The 22,242-nt window shown below is 35.9% G+C and overlaps 1 protein-coding gene across 5 annotated transcripts in view; it reads left to right on the top strand.

Moving 5' to 3' along the window:
• Nucleotides 1–22,242, top strand: part of TUT4 (terminal uridylyl transferase 4) — a 49,094-nt gene that overhangs the window by 4,476 nt on the left and 22,376 nt on the right. For 4 of the 5 annotated variants that reach the window (XR_007766841.1, XM_050900525.1, XM_050900523.1 and 1 more), the window contains exons 2-12: nucleotides 4,243–4,918; nucleotides 6,663–6,826; nucleotides 10,211–10,327; nucleotides 12,491–12,668; nucleotides 15,805–15,893; nucleotides 17,154–17,205; nucleotides 18,028–18,097; nucleotides 19,021–19,147; nucleotides 20,171–20,290; nucleotides 20,676–20,897; nucleotides 21,044–21,218. Coding sequence is in view for 4 of the 5 variants with exons in the window: in XM_050900525.1 (XP_050756482.1) it covers nucleotides 4,357–4,918; nucleotides 6,663–6,826; nucleotides 10,211–10,327; nucleotides 12,491–12,668; nucleotides 15,805–15,893; nucleotides 17,154–17,205; nucleotides 18,028–18,097; nucleotides 19,021–19,147; nucleotides 20,171–20,290; nucleotides 20,676–20,897; nucleotides 21,044–21,218 (1,876 nt within the window). In the remaining variant the exon portion in view is untranslated. The remainder of the gene's footprint in view (nucleotides 1–4,242; nucleotides 4,919–6,662; nucleotides 6,827–10,210; nucleotides 10,328–12,490; nucleotides 12,669–15,804; nucleotides 15,894–17,153; nucleotides 17,206–18,027; nucleotides 18,098–19,020; nucleotides 19,148–20,170; nucleotides 20,291–20,675; nucleotides 20,898–21,043; nucleotides 21,219–22,242) is intronic. The other variant, XM_050900524.1, reaches the window with a different exon arrangement.

Here is a 22,242-nt window from a genome sequence, read left to right as displayed (position 1 = left end):
GAAAAATCATGCCCCAGTAGAGGAGGGGTCTCTGCTGAGGGGACAGCAGGAGGAAGTTACGTTTCCTCTTGGGGAATAGCTAAGAACTGGTCAGTGTGTATGTTCCTTCAGCTACAGCACGTCTCCTCTGCTTGCCCAATGGGCTGTGATCAAGAGTGTAACAGAGGAGCACAAAATGAATGTATAGAAAACGAGGTATATTCAGTTCTGCTGCTAATGAAACGATTAAAAAAGAAAAGCTTTGCAAAAGAGCAACTGAGAAGGCAAGAGCTCACAGTTTAACTTGGCCTTCATCTTTGAAGAGGCCCTGTTACAGCAAAGTCTGACCCAAAATGCATGCTTTTGGAGGAGTTAAATACAGTTGAACAAGTTGAGAGGAAGGCGTGGAAGGGCAAATGGGTAAAAATACCTTCTTGAAAGTGTTTGGGTTTTTTTTTCCTGTTTGGAAGCGTCACCCTGAGTTTTTGCAATTCAAATGCAGAATTTTCTAATGCTAGTCTGAGAGAAGGAGGAAACAAAAGAAACTGGCAGAAATGAAAGTGAAACAATCTCATTCCTTCGTTTCGTGAGCCTAAAATGAATTCTACAGTAGTGAAAATGAAGCTGATTTTGAACATTTTTAATTTGATTGTAGTAGGTATGCATAGGCTTAATAATTTTCTAGAGTTTGAGGTCAGGTGGTGTCTTGTTTGACCTCAAGCTGTTGTATTTCAGCCAAATTATTTTTCTACAAAGAGCCAAGAGTTGAGCTAGATTTCAGAGGAGTACCTGGCACCGTACATTCAGAAAGCAGGGGAAACCGAGTCCCCTTTAACACCAGGATACTGAATAAATGAAATATGCTGAAATGATTTCAACAGGTTAATCATACCCCACTTTGCAGATGCAGGTGAAAAACTCTGTTTTTGTTGCTAGCCTGCCTGGGAGAAAATTCTTTTTCAATTCCAGTTCTGGCAATTTGGTATGAGCCTGAGCTTGTGAATAAGACATGCCATCCAGGTTTCTAGAAAGATGCCACCTCAGCACTGATTAACTCCACTTTAGTGTTTTGTTTCCAACCATGTTATTCTTTTCAGAGGCACTCCTTTCCCTCCTCCCATTTCCCTCTCAACCCTCTCTCATATGTAGATGGCCAATATCTGACGGAGGAGGAAGGATCTTTTTGAGACTGTCTTGGGTTTAGCAGTGGTCTCTTTTTTTTTGTTTTTCATATCAAGTTTCATTAGTTGGTTTACTTTGCAGTTCTTTGTGAGATAGTAATGTGATTACTATTATGTTACAGCAGTTTAGATTATTTTTTGTTTGCTAAATCATTTCAGTATTAAAGAGCAAAAGGAAAAAAAAGCAAAAAGCAACAAAAATCCGAAAGTACAACATTATTATTGCACTTGCATTTCAGATTCTGAATTTTGTTGTGGAACTCAAGTTTTGGATTTTTTTGTACAAAATATTCTTGTCTTACAAAATGTCATGACCTATCTTTATTCATATTTCTCAGGAATAAAGAATATATCTGTGCTTTTTAACCTTAACTACTTGCATTTGATTACACTCACTCTCTTAATATGTAACGTTATCACAGTACTCAATTTATTAGCTGGGTTATAGTTTTTACTAGCAGGTTCCTTAGTTGTTTTTCCTGTCACATTTGTACATTGATGAAAGCTTATATATTCTCTTTGAATATATAACTGTGTGTTTTATTGAATGGATGAGATCAAATCATTTGAGCCTACAGTAGAATTTTTGTGGATTTTTTTTTAAACCTTCTTGCAAAATATGAATCTAACAATTTGGCACTTACAAAAAAGCAGAGCAAAATGAAGCCCTACTTTTCCTCCAATGCTGGAGTTTCATGGTAGCTTTAAGCTGGAAGTGGTGCCAAGAGAAGTTGTCCCCACCCTACTAGTTGTTTGTTATTACCAGCTCCTGCTCCTCCTCCTCCTCCCTTGTGCCAGCTTTATGTTAAGCTGGATTGGTTTTCTGGTTTTGTTCACTGCAGAACTGCACAAGGGAGGGAGCAGCCTGAGGAGTGGGAGTAAGTAGCTGGGGTTGGAGAAAGGATGTTATAGCCAGGGTGGGAGAAAGTGTGTTATCGCTCCTGTCAGAGTTGGTGCCGACCTACGCTGCTTTTCAGTGAAGGTGGAAGTGTGGCCTCAGCGTGCTCCGGTCCGGAGTTGAAGGGTGGTGTGGATGTCAGAAATGAACCAGAAATGAAAGTGGAATTGACGTGGGTGGGGTTTTTTTGTTGTTGTTTTGTTTTTTTCCCCCCCTCCTCAGGTTGAGCAACTAAAACATGAGGAATGGTTTAGAATTTGAAAAATCCTACTCTCCTTTCTCTTTTGGTGACATAAAAAAAATTTCACAGTAGAGTACAGTTTAAAGATGGCGACATCCTGTACGTAGCTATAACATTTTACCAGTCTATAGAGCAGTGCTTTATACTGGTGGTCAGAGACAAGAATAATGTAGCCAACTTGTGGGGACGCTGGGCTCTTCTTACCACGCTGAGGCTTGAGCAGCGCTGGTACAGGTGGGCAGTAGTTCCTGCTGCTGAGCTAATAAGAATTGCTACAGGAAAGACTGACTACAATCCAAAGGCGAATACTATTTAATCTTTTGTGGTCTTTGACTTTTGGTCTAGAAGTAAGAGCCGGGTGTAATCAGTGTTTAATAGAAAATAGTTGTAATATTAACTAAATGTATTTGTGAGATAAAATACTTAGCCGTTGGAATGAATTTAGGAATACAGATTTTTTTTTTCTTTTTCAAGTTTTATATTTTAATAAAGACTGTGATGCTAACATTAACTTCGTGAAAATTCTTGTGGGTTTTGTTTGTTTGATTTTCATTTTTGAAAGATAATATGTATTTTCAATTATGTCAATAGAGGCTTAAGATAACCATTTTTAGTATGTGCTTTGTGTCCTGAAGTATTTTCTGATTTGTGTCTCTTTAAAGTGAAAGAGAGATAGTAACTACATTATATAGCCTGGGAAAAAAAAAAAAAATTACTGTTCTTTATACTGATAATATTCAGAAAGGTTTTTTTTTAACCAGACATTTTTATCTGATCATTCCTTCTGGTTCTTATTATTTAAGTACAAAAGTACATTGTGATACTTCTAATAGTTGTAATTCATTGACTTTTCTATTATTCCTTTTCTTCACTAAATGATAAGCTGCTTATTTTGATGAGTTCTCTAAAACCCAGAAATTTTCATGGATCATGCTTTTACCTACCAAATATGTAGGTGAACAGGAAAGACAGAAACTCCAAACTCCATATCTTGCTATGGTTTTATAAAATTTATTTTCTTCTATGTCTAATACTTCATTCTCATAATTTTTTATTGCTATCTCAAGGTTATTTAAAAAAAAAAAACAACAAGTTCTTGTTACCAATTCCCCCTTCGTTTTCTATATTGGTAAGAGTAATTCCTTACAAACAGACCCACTTATTCATGCTTAGCTTCCCATTGGAAAAACAATCTTTGAGTTGTCTCCAACATAAAGCTCAGATGATATACCACCTAAAGGACTGAGATTTAGATAAGTGAAGTTAATCTGCAGCTAAACAAAATATTTACTATTTGTGGTTTTTTTCGCTAAGCAAAATCTTACTTAATTGATGGCAGTTAACTTATATGAGAATTGATGTGTCAGAAATATGCCTAAGTATCTGTGGATACAGGTGATAGGTCAGGTTTATTATTAATACTTTGAGCTATATCGCTAAATAATTTTTTTTTTAAATCAGTTAATAAAATGGAGCATGCTTGCTGGAAACTGAATTAGTTTTCTCTAGTGGCTAATTTGAGCTGTATGTTTATTGAGTGGTATTTTTTAGATGTGTTAAATTTTTTCTTTTTTTTTTTTCTTCCAGTGTAGTTGCAGACATCTTGGTTCTTGGTTTTTTCAGAAAGCCAAAAATAAGAAGGAAAGAAAAAAGCAAGCTGTTGGCAGGTTTATCACTGAGTGGTTTTTACCATGTTCTGCCATTTTTCATCTCTTCATATCCCCTCCTCTTTTAAATAGAAGTCAAGATGATAAAAATTTTCATGAGTTTTACTTTAATACGGAATGTATTGTGAAAATTCACTTATGCCTGTGGGGGGAATATACTTCCTATAACAATTTGTAGTTACACTCTTCTTTAGAGAGGTTTATTTTAATGCATTGTCTACATAGAGCTTTGATATTTTTCCTTCCGTTTAAAAATGTATATCATTATTTCTTCAGTAGACAATCAGCTACGATCCTTGCCTGCACAGTGGATTTAAAATCAACTGCAAATTGCTGAAGAATTGCACTTCAAGTGGTCTCAAGAGACAGGAGAAGCAGGTCTTCACTATAATGGAAGAGGCCAAGAGCTCAAAGAATGGAAATCATGACCCAAGGAAGTCTGTCCGTCTTGTCTGTGAGGAAGGCAAAGCAGTCAAAGTTACAAATAATCAAAATTATAAACATAATAGAAATGAGAAATCTGTGAAGGATGTTGGAAGAAGTTCTCCAAGTGGGAATAGCAGCAAAAAGAGTAAACAAAATGATGTTTGTTCTGAAAAACAAGGAGAAAATAAATCATGCAAAGTAAATAGTTGTATTGCTGGAACTAAAGATGTGGGGTCAAACGTTCAGGATCGAAGTCATGGAAAAGCAAAAAAATTTTCTAATTTATCACCAGCAGCGGAAAACCTGAAACAGACAAAAGCTCAGCCAGTGGGAGAAAACTTTCCAGGCTCCCATGTTTCAGGGAACGGGGTCAATACAGAAAGCTTAACAGCTACACAGAAAGGGAAACTGGTGTTGGAAGATCCACTGGGAGTTCATACTTTGAAGACTGGTGTTGATCAGACTGGTGATCCTAGTAAGACTGCTTCAGATCAAAGAAAAATGGAACATAAGCCTGATGACTTCAGTGAGTATTATTCAACACTGCTTTATTCAGTTTTCTTCTGGTAAAATTGTTAACAAGCTGAAATGAGCTCTGAAATGTTTCTATTTGTGTATTTTTTTCACATATAGTAAGTTGCTGATTGCATTTAGAGAGAACATACTATTCATACAAGCATATTACTTACAGAATAAGAGATTATGATAATAGCTGTCCTTTTTTCTCATACCTAAGACCTAAACATCTTTACAAGATACTTCGTGTGGGGGGGTTTCTGGCAATTTTGTGAATATAGTGTCTTGGGAGGGGGGAACCCTTCATAATATCATTGCCACTTACGGAAATGTCAGCTATTACTGCTTTTCAGAAAGATCAGGGGAAAAATCTGCAAGAAAAGTTTGTTGTTTTTTTTTTTTTATAGGTAGGGGGAAAATATTTACCTTTTTTCTGTGATTGTTGTGCTCTCTTTGTTACTAAAAATGTTTAAAATATGTTTTGGCAGATGGCTTTTTGATTTGGGGAGCTCTGAATACGTACCATTCATCAGTGGTTATCCTTATGAGTGTTCAATTCTTATACATATTTTTCAATTTCAGAATTAAATATATGGATCAGGCTTTGTCTCACTTCAGGTTAACGCCTTAGTTCAGGATTTGTCACACTTTTTCAGAACATAGTTTTTTCTACTAAAAATGCTATTTTAAGATGGCATGCCAGTGCAGACTTTCTATTTGAAGTATTTCCCACTATTGCAACAGCTACAGCAGTTGCTTGTATGGAAATACTAGGAAAATATTAAAGTGCATATTTTTTTAGCTATCTTCATAAAATTTAACAGGAAAAACAAGTTAAAATGGCAGCATCCTATGATCAGTCAGCTCTTTGTAGACCACCATCATGTACTGTAGGGACCATCTGTCACTGAGAAACCAGGACTTGAAAACTTGCTCAGTTTTCATTCCTAGCTAGTCTGGGGGCACAGATCTCATTTGAAAGGAAAGAAAAAAGAAAAAAAAGAAAAAAAAAAACCCAAACCACAAATAACCCTCACTTTTGCTGATGGAAAAACTACTGGAATAATTTAAGATATAGATGTTTGTACAGATTAGTGGACTATCAACAATTCATAGGCATCTGGAGGAACTGGGCTTTTGGAATTGACCTGCGTGTTTGTGAGTAGCAGCATTCCAGAGCTCCGTGGTTGCTAGCCGTGGGCGGCAGGGTGTCGCGGTGTGTTCAGATGTAACTCCAGCAGCCTTCTAAATTGAGAGGTTGAAATGCCTGATGACTGGCTCTGTAAGATCGTTTGGGTGAATGTCTTTAAGGCAGTTCTGTGACTGTTTCCTTAAGAAAATGTATTGTGTAAAAAATTGTATGCCTAATATTTCTTATTTCTGTTACAGTAGAGCATCAGGATCTCATGTACTCTGTTCTGCATAACAAAAAAAAACCCCTTTCTTGCCTTGAGGAACTTAATAGAGACTGTGAAGTTATGACTGAAACACAAAATGAATCTACCAAATTTTTTTTCCTCTTTTTGATAGCATTCTTAGTAGCAGACTGGTCTCTGAAGTCTCTCCAAAATCCTGGTTAACATACTGGAAAGATTCTTAACGTCTAAGGTGATTTTGGCCAGCCTTTGGACAAAAAACTGGAATGTAGCTCTAATTTGTGTCTGGCTCCTTAATGAGATGCTCTTAACTGCTCTGTACTCTCAGTTTTCCTGTCCTTGAGTTACTTTGAAGAAAATAACTATTTCTTTCTCTAGGTAAAATAAAGAATTCTGAATCAACTAAAGAACATACTTTGGAAGCTGATTATTTAGAAAACACCACTGTTATTGATGAATCTAATCTGACAGCTGAACAGCAACTAGGATTGAAACAAGCTGAAGAACGTCTGGAAAGAGATTATATCTCCCGACTTGAAAAAGTAGGTTGAGTTATTTATCAGATAAAAAAGAAAATGGGTGTCGTCTTTCATTATCATCACAATATTTCTGGTTGGGTGGTATTTCTACTAGAGCCCATTGCCTCTGTTTCTTTCTTCTTTATAATGAATTGCTTTAGTGATCTAAGATACTATCCCTAGTAGTTGACTAGTAATTGATCGTGGCAGATGATACGGATTGGAATCTTAGTGTTCCTTTTGTGGCACATGTAGCCTTTGTATTTTTTAATTCTGCAGACCTAAAGGTTTGTCTAAACTGTTCTTAATATTATCTCCAGTGAAACAAATTTCGAAGTCAGTATAGGTAACCCAGAAGTTTTTCTTAATGTCTAATGTAAGTGTCTCTTGCAGCATTTTAATCGCTCATATGTTGACCTAGGAAAATAAACATAAGTTTATTACTTTTTTCAGGCACTTTCTACACATTGAAGATCATTACCATTCCTGCAGTCTTACGTCTTTTAACCTCACTCTTTGTTCTTCGGTCTTAGGGGTTTTTTAGTTACTGGTTCATTCTTGTTGCTTTTCTGTAGGCATCCACCATATAACTGGTATCCAAAATTGGACATGCAATTTTAGCTGAGGTCTTACATATAAAGGGCAAAGCTGACTTCATGTGTCTGAAATACAGCATTTGTGTTTAGGATCCCTGCTTTTTTAGCAGCAATAGGATGTTGGCTTGCAGTTTTATCAGCAATGATCCCCATATCCTTTTCTTAAGAAATGCCCAATCAGGTGTTCCCAGCCCTGTGTTGTTTGCAGTTGGTAGTACCTAAGGAGGAATGATACTTTGCTTTGATATTATTTAATTGCAGCTTTTTTATTCCATTTCTCTAATTTGTTGTGATCACTGAATTTTTGTCATTTTACATCTTCTGTAACCTCTTCCAACTTGGTATTTTTCGCATTTGTAGTCAGCACACCCTCTATTGCATTTCCTAAGTCTTCAACAAAAATACAAATGTTTCTGATACCAGAAGGACCCCTGTTGAAAAATAGTTGGCACGTGCTTTTAGGCTGGTGGTGAACCAGTCCAGATATGTGTGCTCTGAGGACGCTTTTCTGAGCAGTTTTGCTCCCACCTTACTGTTCTTTATTTAGATAGTATTTATGGTCTCCTTTTGAGACTGATACTACGAGAAGTGACAAAAATTTTGTAAAATTCAAGATACAACATCTGCTGCTGCTTCTTCAAGCCCTATGATTTTATCTTTAAAAAAGCAACCCTAAAATTGGTTTAGTGCAATTTGTTTATAGCAGATCAGTTCATCACCTATGACCTGTTTTTTTTTTTACTATGTGCTTATTAGTAACTTAATTTATTACAGTATTTTTCTGAATGCTAATTCTGACTGGTCTCTAATTCCTTGGCTCATCCTCTTTAGCCTTTTAAAGATATTCTTAAGTTTCTCTTTCCTGGTGATCTGGAACCTTCCCATTCTCTGTCAGTTCTTTAAGATACAACTGGCTCTGAGATGGATTAGCTCCCTGAATATCCAAGCAGAAATTTCATGAGGCCTGGCTTGTTTGGATGCTTCTATCTTACTCAAGTAGTAGTCCGTAGCTTTTTTTGTCTTGCTATTTTGAGTTCTTGCCCCTTTCATTGGTGTTAAGCATAACTTGGTGATTAAAAAAGGCTTTACAATAAAGGCAAAATAAAAGGTATTACATGATTCAACCTTTCTGGCAACATCTGTTGACATAATACTGCAGATCAGTATTGTAAAGAAATAGCCAGTTTTTAAAAATATTATTATTGCTGATATTCATTCCGTTTTAGAAGAGTGGTAAAATATTTTTGGTCTACTTCAGTCATCAGGTATCAAATACTTGAATCTTCCGAGCTAACCAAGTGTAACTGTCTATAAGATATTTTCCAAATGGATGTTTGGATGTTTAATTTCATCGTACTAGGTATCTGTCTCATTGAAAATAAGGATGAAGAGAAGTAGTAATAAAAGCATAATGACCATGTTATTTTAAATTGGTATTTACTCTGCAGTTGGAGAGTATCAGACCTTCCCCCCCCCCCCCCCCCGCCCCCCCCAAGCAAAAGATCAAACTCAGTGAGTGGAAAAACTTGCCCAAATTTAGCAGTGGTTTAGGTTTCCATATAGTAAGTCAAATTTGTTTAACTGATCTATAGTCCACCTTAATGTCTTAAAATGGTGTTCTCTGTTCATTCATTGTTATGTCACTGTTTAAACATCTGGTGTTTTCAGTATACTTTTCAGTTTTAGTAAATATAGATGTATTAGAATTAGGATGAAAATGTTAATTTTTTCTCTCCCAGTTATAACTGATAGCAGTTATTGGAAAAATGCTAGCAACTCTGGAGGAAAACTAAGGCTTTTTGTTGGGGCCCTTTTGTCTTTGCAGTGAGCATATCAAAAGGTTTCCAATCTCTATACCTGTGTTTTGTTAGAGCAAGAAAATACAACTGCAGGATGAGACAGATTAAAGTGGAGTATTTGCGAACAACCTCTCATCTTTGCAGAGGTGGTTCTTTCTGCCTTTTAGTCTAGTAGTTCTCAGTGGTTTCCTGGTTGAATAAACTCCACAGTATCCCCTCTTGGACCCTAGGAAGATAGTGATTCCCCCCCCCATCATCTCCTGAGGCTTGGCTGCTTCTTGCAGACTCTCGGGGGCCTCCCAGGTGGCAGCTGTCCATTTGTGAACTCCATCTCTCCCAGCCTGTCTGTACAGAAAGGTGCTTGTTCTGCATGTTTCTCCAATTCTGAGCATCCCAAATTATTGATCAAAATAGAATAATCTTACCCCTTATCAGAGGATCCCATCTTATCCAGAGTATAGTCATTAGTAAGTCAGAAACTGGCTATCTTCCTCCTTGTTGGCCAGTCGCACCCTTTTTAATGGAACAAAAAATGTAGTACTTGCACAGTACGCTGTGAATATGCTAGCCAAACAACACCACCATCTGTCATAACATGTATAGTAGATAATATGATGAATACTTCCCATTTTCTCATCAGAGAAAGGAGGATAGATGGTGAGATTTAATAAATCCATAGTTATTAAAAGCTTGAGCTGACAAGGGACTGGCTTACTGGCCTTTAGGTCAGCCTTAAGAGGCATAAACTCTTCAGTCTTGATCTTGCCTCACTAAAATTTACTGAGAAGTGTAATATTCAAGTCATCTCACTTCCTTTCCTCGCTTTCCCCACTTGTCACATCGGTTAAATCCATTTCCACTGTGTTTTTTGAAGATTACTTAATGTTTGAAAAGCACCTTGACATTACAAGTGTTACATAATTGTTAAATACAATTTATTATTCAAAGAATTGAGTTTTTCAGACACTATTGGCAGAAACATTTTCTTTTAATCTATGGCCATTTTTCCTCAGCGCTCCCCAGAATACACCAACTGTCAGTATCTATGCAAGCTCTGCTTAGTTCACATTGAAAATATCCAGGGAGCTCACAAGCATATTAAAGAAAAACGTCATAAGAAAAATATAATGGTAAGTTAACAAATAAAATTTTGACTGATTTTTTTTTTTCCTTTTTTTTTTTTTTTTTTTTAAAAAGATCTTTCTTGTTATGTGGTATGTTTTCTTTGGTCATCTTCATTTAGGTGAAAGTTTGTGTGCTGAGCAGAGATCCACAAATTTCTGTTGATTGTTTTCTGTTTGAGAGGAAGGGCTTGATGATCTGTCCAGGCAGAGAGGAAAGAACATTTTTGGTCATTGCTTCTGAATTAGTGTCTCTGAGTAGTGGGCAGTTCATCACACTTTTAGTAACAGAATGCAAGGTAACTTAGGTGAGAAACATATTTAGTTTTTCTGTTTCTTCCAAAAATAATATCGTTGGTAGCAAGACCTCCAGGGACTGGAGGTGGGGTTGGGGATGTTGGTTTTTTCTCTTGTGTCTGACTTGTGAGGTTTTTATCTACATCCTTTCTGTGATGGGTGAGCAGAGTGGACAGTATGTCTGGATTGAAAAAAGAGAGTTAAAGTAGGGAGGAATTCAGTTCCTGAGTCACCTCCCTGGGTTTATGTATGTGTTTAATATGAAAAACAGTTCTAAGGCTTTCAAAGAGAAAAACAGTTTCCTTATCAGATACCATGGTGTTACTGTTTGCTTTGCTTTAAAGAACTGTTACGTGCATGAAATCCAATAAAAGGCACACAGATTTTCTTGCCAACCCGTTTTTGTAAATGCTGATGAAGAGCTACAAATTCCCCGGTATGTAGGGTTTTGTGATTCAGATGGTTAAAATTACTCTTCCTACGACGATTCCCCAAAATTCAGTCAATTACTTACTTCTATTTCCATGTATTTCTTACCATACTTCTGTTTGTAATTAATGCTCTAATTCTATCATATATGCAAGCCATCACCTGGAAAACTGAATGCCATAAATCCATTACATCTCAGAAAATAACATTTTTGTATTATATTCAGTTATTATTTGTAAAGGATTCTGATTCTGTTGCTGTCTGCTAAATTGCATCATGGAAAAAAAAATTAATAAAACGGCAACAAACCAGCCCTGTGTTTGATGTGGAAACACTTTTGTACCATGCTTTTCATCTGGGCATGGAGACAAGAATCGAGGAATGAAGTTTCTTTACCACTGAATGGAAATGCTAGAGGACAGGGAGCAGTTTCAGTTTTTAACACTTGTCTTCAAATAGCTTTATGTTGTGTGCCACATTACAGTGATAAGAGGTATGTAACTGTCTAAATGTTACTTCAGAAAATACACCTATTTACAGCTCTAACTATGAGATACATGACTATCAAATAAGCTTAGCAGCAGCTGTGGTTTCCCCACTCAAGAAAAAGCCCAAAGCAGCGACATTGAAAAAAAACCACAGCCCTTTAAAAACACACATATCCTTTCTTACGCTAAATTTGTTCAAATAAGAACAGAAGAGTTGAGAGATGCAGCCTAGAACTCACCAAACATTTTCATGCTGGACTGTGTTTTCTTAGTGCATAATTATTTTCTGGTTATTATTTATTTCTGTTGTCAGTCACATATTTCATTTAGTTGATGAATTTGTGAAACAAGTGATTGTTGTACTTACTCCCAAATGACTTGCATCTGACATATTTCTTGCTGTTGGATTAAATTGATTATAATTTGATGCACTAAAAATAGCACTTTCTGGCATCAGCTGTTTAGGCAGCAATGGGACTCAGCTTATCAAAATTTCTTGGATCTAGGAATACTTTTTCTGCCTCTGATATCTTTCCTTCAAGTGCAATCCACTCTGAAAAAATCTGTGTGACTCTAGAAAAACTTTGTCAGCTCAGTTACTTTTATTATGTAGGAACAATTACAGCTTTTCATTGCCTTGGATGAATTCTGTTTCAGAACTGTCAGAAAATGTGGTTCAGGAATGTAACACAGCAGATTTCCTCCTCAGTTGCCAGCTGTGAAACAACATGTTCTCTTTTAAACACTGAGCATCTACTGTCATTTCTGTGAGCCACACTATTACATTTGCCAGTTAGGCCGGGCAGAGTTCTTACCTTGGAAAGTGTTTGGTCAGGACACCATGTCAGTAGAAGAACACAAACAGCAAACAGTACGTTCTAATATCATGCAATAGTACGAGATAACCTTTTTCTCTTAAAATATCAGTTTTTACTTTTATCATCCAACAATTATTCAGGAAAAACAAGAAGAAAATGAGCTGCGTGCCCTCCCACCCCCCTCTTCTGCACAGTTGGCTGCTCTGAGTTTTACACTCATTGAGGCAGCAAATGAACAAGGCATATCAGATGATGACTTCAGAATTCGTCAAGAAATTGTAAACAAGATGGAGAAAATTATTCAACAGCCTTTACCAGGTATTCATAGTATTCTCCATTTTTCTTTAGGTGAAAATTTTTCTTTTTCTTTATTTTTACACAGATTTTGATACCTTCATTAATGGTGAATTAATGCATTTGGGGTTAAATTATCTTTATATTAAACAATATTAATATATACAGGCATTTTAATACAGACTGGTGGTTGCTTTAAAAGGAGCTAACAATCCTACAAAAAGAGGAAAATATGTGCTTATTTTTGCTTCTTTCTGGTATGTGTTTATTGAAGCTATTGGTCCTCTTTAAAGTGATGACTTCTGATGAAGATTGGAAATTTCCAGGGTACGAAGTATTTCCTTCCTGGTCGTATTTAAAGCATCGGCCTCTGAGGGTCTCCCTCAGGCTCTAGTCCTACAAACCTTTCCACCTGTATCTTACCTAGCATTACTGAATAGCTGTGGCTGTTACAGTAGAGATTTTTTTTTTTTCCCAAGTGCACTTAATTAAACTAATATAAATGTAGCAGGAGGGGAAAATGAGGAGGAGTTTGAAATGTATTTTTTTCCTACTGGTCCTTCAGTTGTTTATAACATCTTTCAGGGCAGATAAAAGTTGGATGAGGCAATTTTTTTTAAAGCATAGTTTTAGGAAAAAAAAATAGACCTCAGCTATGAGTGATTTTGGTAAGCATATGAGACATTTTCGGTACTTAATTGTGATCTGAAATATCTGCAGGTACTAATCAGTAACTGTTCATTAAAACAAGTCGTTAAAATCAACAAGGGTTATTGTTTAACAAGTATTTCTTCTCATGTATATTTATGGTTAACGGGTCCTAAAATGAGGAGGGGTGTACTTTGAGATCAACTATAGCTTTCCAAAGTCTCTTGAATTGTCTTAAATAGGTCAAAATATTACATTTACTTAACCACGTATAAATACCGTATCTCATCTGCCTTTTTCTTGATTGAGTGCTTTGTGTTGATTAAAAATAAGAATAATTAAAAAAAAAAAGTCTGAGTAGGTTAAATGCTTAGTCCCATTTTTTTGCTTCAGTGGGTCAATAAAGTTCAGTGCATTAATAGAGTTCGTAAAAATTGTCTGGTTAAGTTGAATAGTAGTCTTCCCCCTCTTCCCTCTTCAGAAGTACAGTATGTTACTTCAATAGGACATGTTAAACATTCAAATCCAATTTATACTACTGTTGGAAAAAAAAATAAGTAATATAACAATAAGATAATCTTTGACATTTGCTTCTTTGCATTGATTTCCCATCATCTCCTATGGTTAATTCACTGGGAGTTTGAGAGCTGATTTTTGGAGCTATGGTAACGTTGACATTATGTTAACAATGGTTTGTTTTTCAGTGAATTTGAAGAGAAGAAAGTAATCTCATTGACAAAAAATAAGTTTTCAAACTTTTTATTTCATCTGTATTGAAACTGGGTTGATGTTCTATACTGTCCTTTTATTTTAGAAATACCTTCTTTTTTCCCTTTGCTCTATAAAAATACAGTAGTAAAGATTTTGTTTGTTTGCTGTCGGATGATCAGCTTTAGTTTTAGGAGCTATATTAAATATATGCTTAAACATAAGGTGCTGAATAGAACAGGGACTTGTAGGGTGGAGGTTTGCTAATCTGTTTGCTCTATAATATTGCCATATGTGGCTCCTAGTGCAAACTTCTGTTCTGGCATGCTGTTGAGTTTTTCACTGATAGTATATTAGCATAAGACAAAGCAAAGGAAATTATTACTTTTACATAAGTACTCATGAAAATTACTATGTTAGTCTTACTTGGCTGGCTGACTTGTTTGGACCGATGAGCTGATGTGGAAGTGTAGTAGTAGTGGAGGGGGAGTCTGTAGTAGTAAATGACAATTTGTTATTCCCCTTTTCAAAGCCCGCTACATTTTAGTGAATGTGTTTTCCTAAGTTGTAAATTAGGAAAAAATTAATTCATGCACAGTGTAGAAAACATGGGATGTGCTGGCATGATTTTCTCTTCAGTTCGCATTAGAACTATGCAAAAATTCTTACTACTATGAAAAGCCATTGGAAATAGTTGCAATGTATTATTATTATTAACCATACAGAAATTCATTTTGACAGGGCTAGTTTCTAAGTGAAAAATAGAGAAAGATTTGTTTGAAGCTGTGTATGTGTAAGATTTATTTTCTCTTTTAAGAATTATTTTGTTGTGGTTCTGTTTGAGAGAGCATGGTTAGAACACAAATAAAGGTACTAAGAAAAAATACAAGAAAAACCCTCTTCACTGTGAGGCTGGCTGAACACTGTCACAGGTTGCCTAGAGAGATTGTGGACTCTCCGTCCTTGGAGGTTTTCAAAACCCAAGGACACGGTTCTGGGCAACCTGCTCTAGGTGACCCTGCTTGAGCAGGATGTTGCATTTGGAAGGGATTGAGAATAGTCTCAATTTTGAGCTAATGTAAATATGTCAGAGCCCTAATATATGTTATAGGAAAGTTTTCATCTGCAAAAATTATATCGTGAAGTGGGATAAGTTATTGTTTATGGAGTAGAATGACATTTCTCATGATATTATTACTGAATAGTTACTTTCTAATTAATTTAGATCTGTTGCACATCTTTGCAGGTAAGGAACTGTATTAACTACAAAACCACTAAATGGATACTGTACTTTGTGTCTTGGATGATATTGAAGCTAGGTTTTATATACGTTTCATAATGAATTGTGTATAGGAACTTGCTAATGAAATTAACAGATTGTAGCACAGAAAAAAAATTTTGACAACAGTGTATGGGGCAACAAAGAATTTTATAATTGGCTAACTGCTGCAGTGAAATCAAGCTGTAGTTAACAAAAGCTTTTAAATAAAATCGTGCAATGAGATGGTGACCGTTACTGCTATTTTATATTCAGAACAAACAAAACTAAAGCTGCATTGTAAAAGTACTTTAAAACAGCTTGAAAAATTTTGGACATGTGGTAATTACACTATTTGAATTATCCGTTTTCCTGTGATGCTGTGTTATGGAAATGACTAGCCTTCACGAGTGAGAAAGTGGTTCAATATTCATTAATCTGGGAGTACCACTTGAGAGGTACAGTATCTGAAGCAAGGTATGCATCATCGATTAAAGAATAATTTATTTACTAGCTGTTAAATAATTATGTTTCTCTCTCTTCCAGACTGTTCACTGAGGATGTATGGCTCCTGTTTAACTAGATTCGCTTTTAAGACCAGCGATGTTAACATTGATATCAAATTCCCCCCTAAGGTGTGTAGATATTATCTTGTATTAACTAAGACTGTTTTTTAAATCAAGGCCATGAACATTTATTTCTACTTCATTGCCTTCATCTTCTATTGGGGCATACGGTGTTAGAATAGCACAAAGCATATAATCTTTGATTTGGTGTCAAGTGTGCTATGAATCAAGTGGATAAAGTTTTCATTGCTTATTAGATAACTTTAATTTTTTTTTTTTTTGGACAATCTTATGCTAGCCTTTTTTTTAAATTTTGTAAGTATTGAACCAATATGAAAATAGTTGGCTGTGAATAAGTGTGTTTTTATGTGCTCGTGATTCAGACAGTAAAATCTTGTAGGTCTTCATTCCCCCTCACACACCCCCCCCTCCGCCTCCCCTTTTAAAGGTGGGGCTAAAAGTAACAATTTTCCTTTTACATTTTAGTCACTTGCAAGTAGATGTCACATCCCAGTTTACAGTTTACTGTGCTACAAAATTCCTGCAGAGCAGTATAACTTACCTTTAAGTTGATGGTTCATGTTTAGTATGCAATATTATTGCTCTTTTTTTTATTATTGCTCTTTTTATTTTATTATTTCTATTTTATTTTAGTATTATTTATTTATTTATTGTTGCTCTTTTTTTTGACTGTATATGTTACAGTGGAATTCGAGATACCTGTTTTGGGTATATACTTACACATAGCATTTTGAAATGATACTGCAGTTAGGAGGCAAAACTGAGCCCTTTTTCAAACAATTGCATATGGAATGTACCATATCACTTTTTACAAAGGCTCAAAGGTGGTGCTAATTTTTAGCTTATCTTTGAACTATTTACAGCTTATCTTTGAAACACCACTTAAGTTGATTTCTGGGGAGAAAAGAAAACACATTTAAAAATTATAAACTTTAAAAACCCTTGAGAAAGTACTGACATTACATTCTTTACTGTTGTGTTTCTAATGGCATATGTTGACATTGAAATTGTTGAATATGTGGCAAGTATTTTGTTTTAACTTTCTGAAGTCTGTTAATACAGAACTAGAACAGAAGTATTAACTAAAAAAGCTGTAGACGGAAAGAACGCTAGCTAATATGTTTATTAGTACCTGTTTTCATGGTGCAGACAGATACAGTTAACTTTTTCATTAATATTGACACATGATTTCACTTTTGTGAAAGACCATAGTGTTACTAGTTGTGCAACCTAAGTAGTTTTAAACAAAGTGTAAAATAAAATAGGTTAGTCTGAATAATGTAACCTGCTCCAATTCTGTCATTTTAGATGAGTCAACCAGATGTTCTGATACAGGTGCTTGAAATCTTGAAGAACAGTGGTGAGTTTAGTTGCATCTCGTTTCTATTTAATTAACATTCCAGCTGCTGTTCAGTTGTTTTTATGCTTAATTTTTCTGTAAACTTACAAAAATGGGTTAGTTTTCAACCAAAGTATCTGAGCTGTTTTTATGAATACTAGTGCTTGTGTAAGTGAGAGATGAGAACCTGCAGCAGGAGAATGGCAGCCCAGGTAGTCTAGTTCAACTTGCCAGAATTTATGGCAATAGTGTTAGATGCCGGGTCAAAAAGCATTTAACTTTGTAGGAGAAATTCTAAGCAGTAAAACCCAAAGCCACTTTCCACTTGCATATGAACATCAGTCAGAACTATTACAAGACTACTGAAACATGTAGCATCCTTGTTCTGTCAGGAAGTCATCTAACTCTGTAATCCGCACATCTTGAACCAAGTAACACAAGTAGCACTGCACTTGTGATCCTTTAGGAAATTTTGATAGGTCAGCTCCATAAGTGGTTCTGAAACTATCCTGCTGGTTTGTCAGAGATTCAACCTTGTGTCTTTCAAATGTTGTAAAGACAAAAAGGTTCTAGAAGAGATGCCAGCCCAGTTTTCTGACAAGGGTTTTTCTCCCCCCCCCCCCCCCCCCCCCCCCCCCCCCCCCCCCCCCCCCCCCCCCCCGGCTGTGTGATACTGGTGGTGAGCATCAAAAGTAACCAGAAAATACTGCTTACTGGTTAGCTACGCAGCACTTAATTTGAGTTGTTCTGTAGAAGTGTGGTATAAATGTAATAGTTTTAAAGACGCATTTGGGAAAACTGTAAAAGACTTTCATACATAATGTTTTTTTCCTCCTTGCTCAGCTGTCTACTCAGATGTGGAGTCAGATTTCCATGCCAAAGTTCCTGTTGTCTTTTGCAAAGATGTTAAAAGGTACATGTCATTGAAAAGGATTTTTAATGAGATACCGATTTCTACTATGTTTGTTCATAGCAGCTGCTTGCCTGCACTCCTGACAAGAAGTGTTACTGTAACATTTAGCTAACATTCACATTAAAGGGGAATTGCTCATACACGAAAAAACAATCTAGAAAGAAAGCTTAGCTTTGGTTTTGTGCTTCATAGAGCTCATTAGTTGTAGGAGTCTGAAAATACCAGTTCTACTTTTAGTTAAATAGGGGAAAAGTGGAATGGTTTTCAGCTGATATTTAAAATTTCTGCCAGCAGTTTAACCCAAGGCTTTAAAAACATTTTATAAGATACACATTGCCAGAAAGGACACATCATCTGACGGTTTCAGTAAATTCCTAAGAAGTAGCAACCTCCAAAATGAAACATGATTGCTCTATGATGTCCACGTTGCTTGGACTGGCTAGGGGTATGTGATTGAAACTCTGGGGAAGTAAATGCAACAAGGGTGGGCATATCTTTTCCTGTGTTTGTAGATTATGCAGAAGCTGTTTTGTGGACTTACCAACTCTTAATATGCAGCAGGCCTGGAGTATTTATTTATTTATTTATTTATTTGGTATGTGGAAGATATACATGAAATTTGAGTTGTGTAAGATTGCACAATTAAGTAACGGCAGAACTTAGAGCAAATTCTTCATGCTGTTTTATATTTTTAGCTGTAATGAACTTCTGTAAGTTCTAGATCCAACTGATGAGTTAATAGTAAAGAAAATGTGATTAGATTCTGTAGCTTTTGTTTAAAAAGTTCAGGTTCTTACATAGGGAGACACTGATGCATGTTTTTATTATGGTGGATGTGATGCCCCACCTCTCCCCCGCCCCAAGCATCATCTGTATATACAAGGCGATAACTCTTTTTATCTGTTTTACATTTGTAATTACAGTGGTTTGACATGTAAAGTAAGTGCTAGAAATGATGTGGCTTGCCTTACAACTGACCTGCTGGCTGCACTTGGTAAACTGGAGCCTGTCCTTATTCCCTTGGTTTTGGCTTTCCGCTACTGGGCTAGAGTAAGTTTATAAATATTGAGGATAATTAAATATGTTTATTTCCTCTTTTTAAGTACTGCATACAATGTAATGTATAATATACCATGAATATGTTTGTAGAAAAGAACTTCATGCCACTAGTTGACCTCTTACTTTAACAGGCCAGAATGAGACTGAAGATTTTGGTGTGAAACTGTAAATATGTATGAAGCTTCCACTATTCTGTTAGCAAGCTATTACGCTAGTTCCTTAAAACTAGTTAATTGGTCCTTGAAAACCAGCTAAACAGAGCAATCGGGTCTTGCAAACTTTCTGCTATGGAGGTCACATTGGAAAAAGTTAACTTGCTGAAAAAAGGGTCTGTTGTCATGCCCTGCTATACTTCTTACAGACGTCAATGGTGATCACAGGAACCAAGTTATGATGTTCACAGCCAGCGTTTAACTGTCTTGTAATTCAGTCCTGAAATTGCTGCCAGGCCATACTTGACTTATAATCTCTTGGCTTTGTTGGAAAATCAGTTGCATGGTATTATTACTGTTGCTTGATTTAGCAAGGTGTTTTTACAAAAATTCCTCTGTTACAACATATCAGTAGCAGCAGTAGAAACTACAAAGAACTGTTCTAAGTCTAATACGTTTATTACATCTCTCTTGAGTTCGCAGAGAAGAGATCGGTATCAGATTACAACCAGATGCATAGAATCCCCATCTCCATACATGAGATACCGCACAATAACAAATACCTGATAGTTGACTGAAATTCTAGATAGAAACATAAATGTGTCCCACAATCACAAATGTGATGAAACTGAAGAGAGTAATATGTAATAAAATAGTATAACATAAGGCACTGTACGAATTACTATAATTTGCGTTTTGTCTGTACGTGACATGGCATGACGACTGCAGTTTCTGAGATAAAGGATTTTCTGTTTCACTCTAGTATGTATCTCACATTTCTTTAATATTTGTCCTTTTATAATAGATTTTAAATTAAAATGTTGATGTTACATCAGAAGAGTAATGATTTATTCTCTTACAGCTCTGTCACATTGACTGTCAGGCTGAAGGTGGGATTCCCTCATATTCCTTTGCCTTAATGGTGATATTTTTTCTTCAACAAAGAAAACCACGTATTTTACCATCCTATTTGGGCAATTGGGTAAGTGATTTGGTAATATAGTAACCTTACTGTTAAATTGTTGACATTATTTCTGTGTTCTGCAAGGTCATAAAATGTGCAGAATTTGATTGCCTAAGAAATTTGTAAATAAAATGCATTGGTACTTAATCCTCACACAGTTGATGCCTGATGATTCTGATGCCTTCTAAAAAAAGGCAGCTGCCCTAGCCTGTGCAATTGTGTCATGCTGTATTTTGGAGAAAAGGCAAATATTTTCTTCTTTAATTCTCTGAATTTATTTCTCTGACATCAGTTATTCTTGAGGGGGATAAATATCACAATTGTCACTGTTACCTTTGATGAAAACTTTTCGTTGTATGTATTATATACAGTCTTGTTTCAGAGCTACTTTAATTGTTGTTAGATTGAAGGTTTTGATTCAAAGAGGCCAGATGACCACCAGCTGAAAGGTATAGAAGAAGAGGAGTTTGTACGGTGGGAGTACAAACCACCAACAAATGGTGCAGCAAAAAACTCAGTTGGAGCGGAAAGTAAAACTAAAGTTGAACAACAAAAAGGTGGTGGCAAGAAGGTAACAAGCTCGGAAGCGGACAACCAAAGTAATGCAAAGGAGAAACACGGCAATGTAAGTCATGGCTTTATTTCATCAAAAACCATATTCTATCTCTTATCCCTGTCTTTTATCTTTAAACATTAATATTGGATGGAATCAGGAAAAAAAGGAATTTTCATTGCTTACTGCAGTTGAGCATTCTTGTCCATGTGTTTCAGTCTCTCTTAGCATTCAAAACCCCTCACCAAGTTTCACTGGGGCAACTGTGGTTAGAACTGTTGAAGTTTTACACACTGGAATTTGCTTTGGAGGAATACGTCATCAGTATACGGGTACAAGAACTCTTAACCAGAGAGAATAAAAACTGGCCTAAAAGGCGAATAGCCATTGAAGGTAGGATAATACCCTTTTCTAGTTCTGTAGTCATCCTGCAATATTATCTTTATTTACCTAATACTTACAGGTCTGTCACAAGAAGTCTGGACAATAAATTAAATCAATAATTGGAGGAGAAAGTAAAATTTTTTTTGGTATATTTTGTCAGTTGTTTAGTCTGTTTAAAGACAAATTTTCAGTTTAGTACTACTTTTTGCAACTCTGGTCCTTGAAATACAAGGTGTAAATTTGTCTCACTGTTTCTTACCGTTCTGTTCTTATATGTTTCATTCTTTCTTTCTATAAGCCATTATTTATTCCTTTTTAATAATTCTGATATTATGAATTTTCAGCACCTCTAGCTGCATTTCCAAAAACCACAATGTATTTTGAGTGTTACCAGCTATCAGTTTGTTTCCTCTGACTCTAATGCAGACTGAGCAGAGAGCTTAGCTCTGATCAGAGTGAACTGGAGCAAACCCATCAAAGTAACACACCCCCACACTGCCAGCACCCGCTGTTGTCCCTTCCCCTGTTGGTAGTATTTCCATACTGTGAAACTGAATGTCATGTCATAGGCTAGGCTTCAGGTCCTGAATATCCTGCTAAGGGAAGTGCTTTTTTCAGGGAGCAAGACCATACGAATTTGATGATAATACATACCCTGAATTATGTATGTTGGGGAGAGAAAGAAAGAAAATTATTTTGTCTATTACTTCTTTATAACTGGAAGACATCTTTATTTCTGTTCCTCAACTCAGAAGAATATGTAAACAATACTTAACAGGGAAAATCACAGAGCAATGCATGGCATTCTGAATTGGCCTTAAGAATAGAGAAATTGGGTATTTGAGGAAGGTTAAGAAACCATTTAAGGTGATATTTTTATAATAGCATAAATAATGAATTTTGGACACTTTCTAGAGATGTTGATGAAGTAGCTTTTCGTAACACACATGAGGTGATAGAGTGGACAAGGAGAAATAGGTCAAAGAGAATCATAAAGACAGAGAATGAGTTACTAAAGGTATATTGAAGGATG

Source organism: Gymnogyps californianus, chromosome 8, assembly GCF_018139145.2.
Source record: "Gymnogyps californianus isolate 813 chromosome 8, ASM1813914v2, whole genome shotgun sequence".
In the NCBI taxonomy this organism is placed as follows: Eukaryota; Metazoa; Chordata; class Aves; order Accipitriformes; family Cathartidae; genus Gymnogyps; species Gymnogyps californianus.
This window is presented reverse-complemented; position numbering and strand designations above follow the sequence as displayed.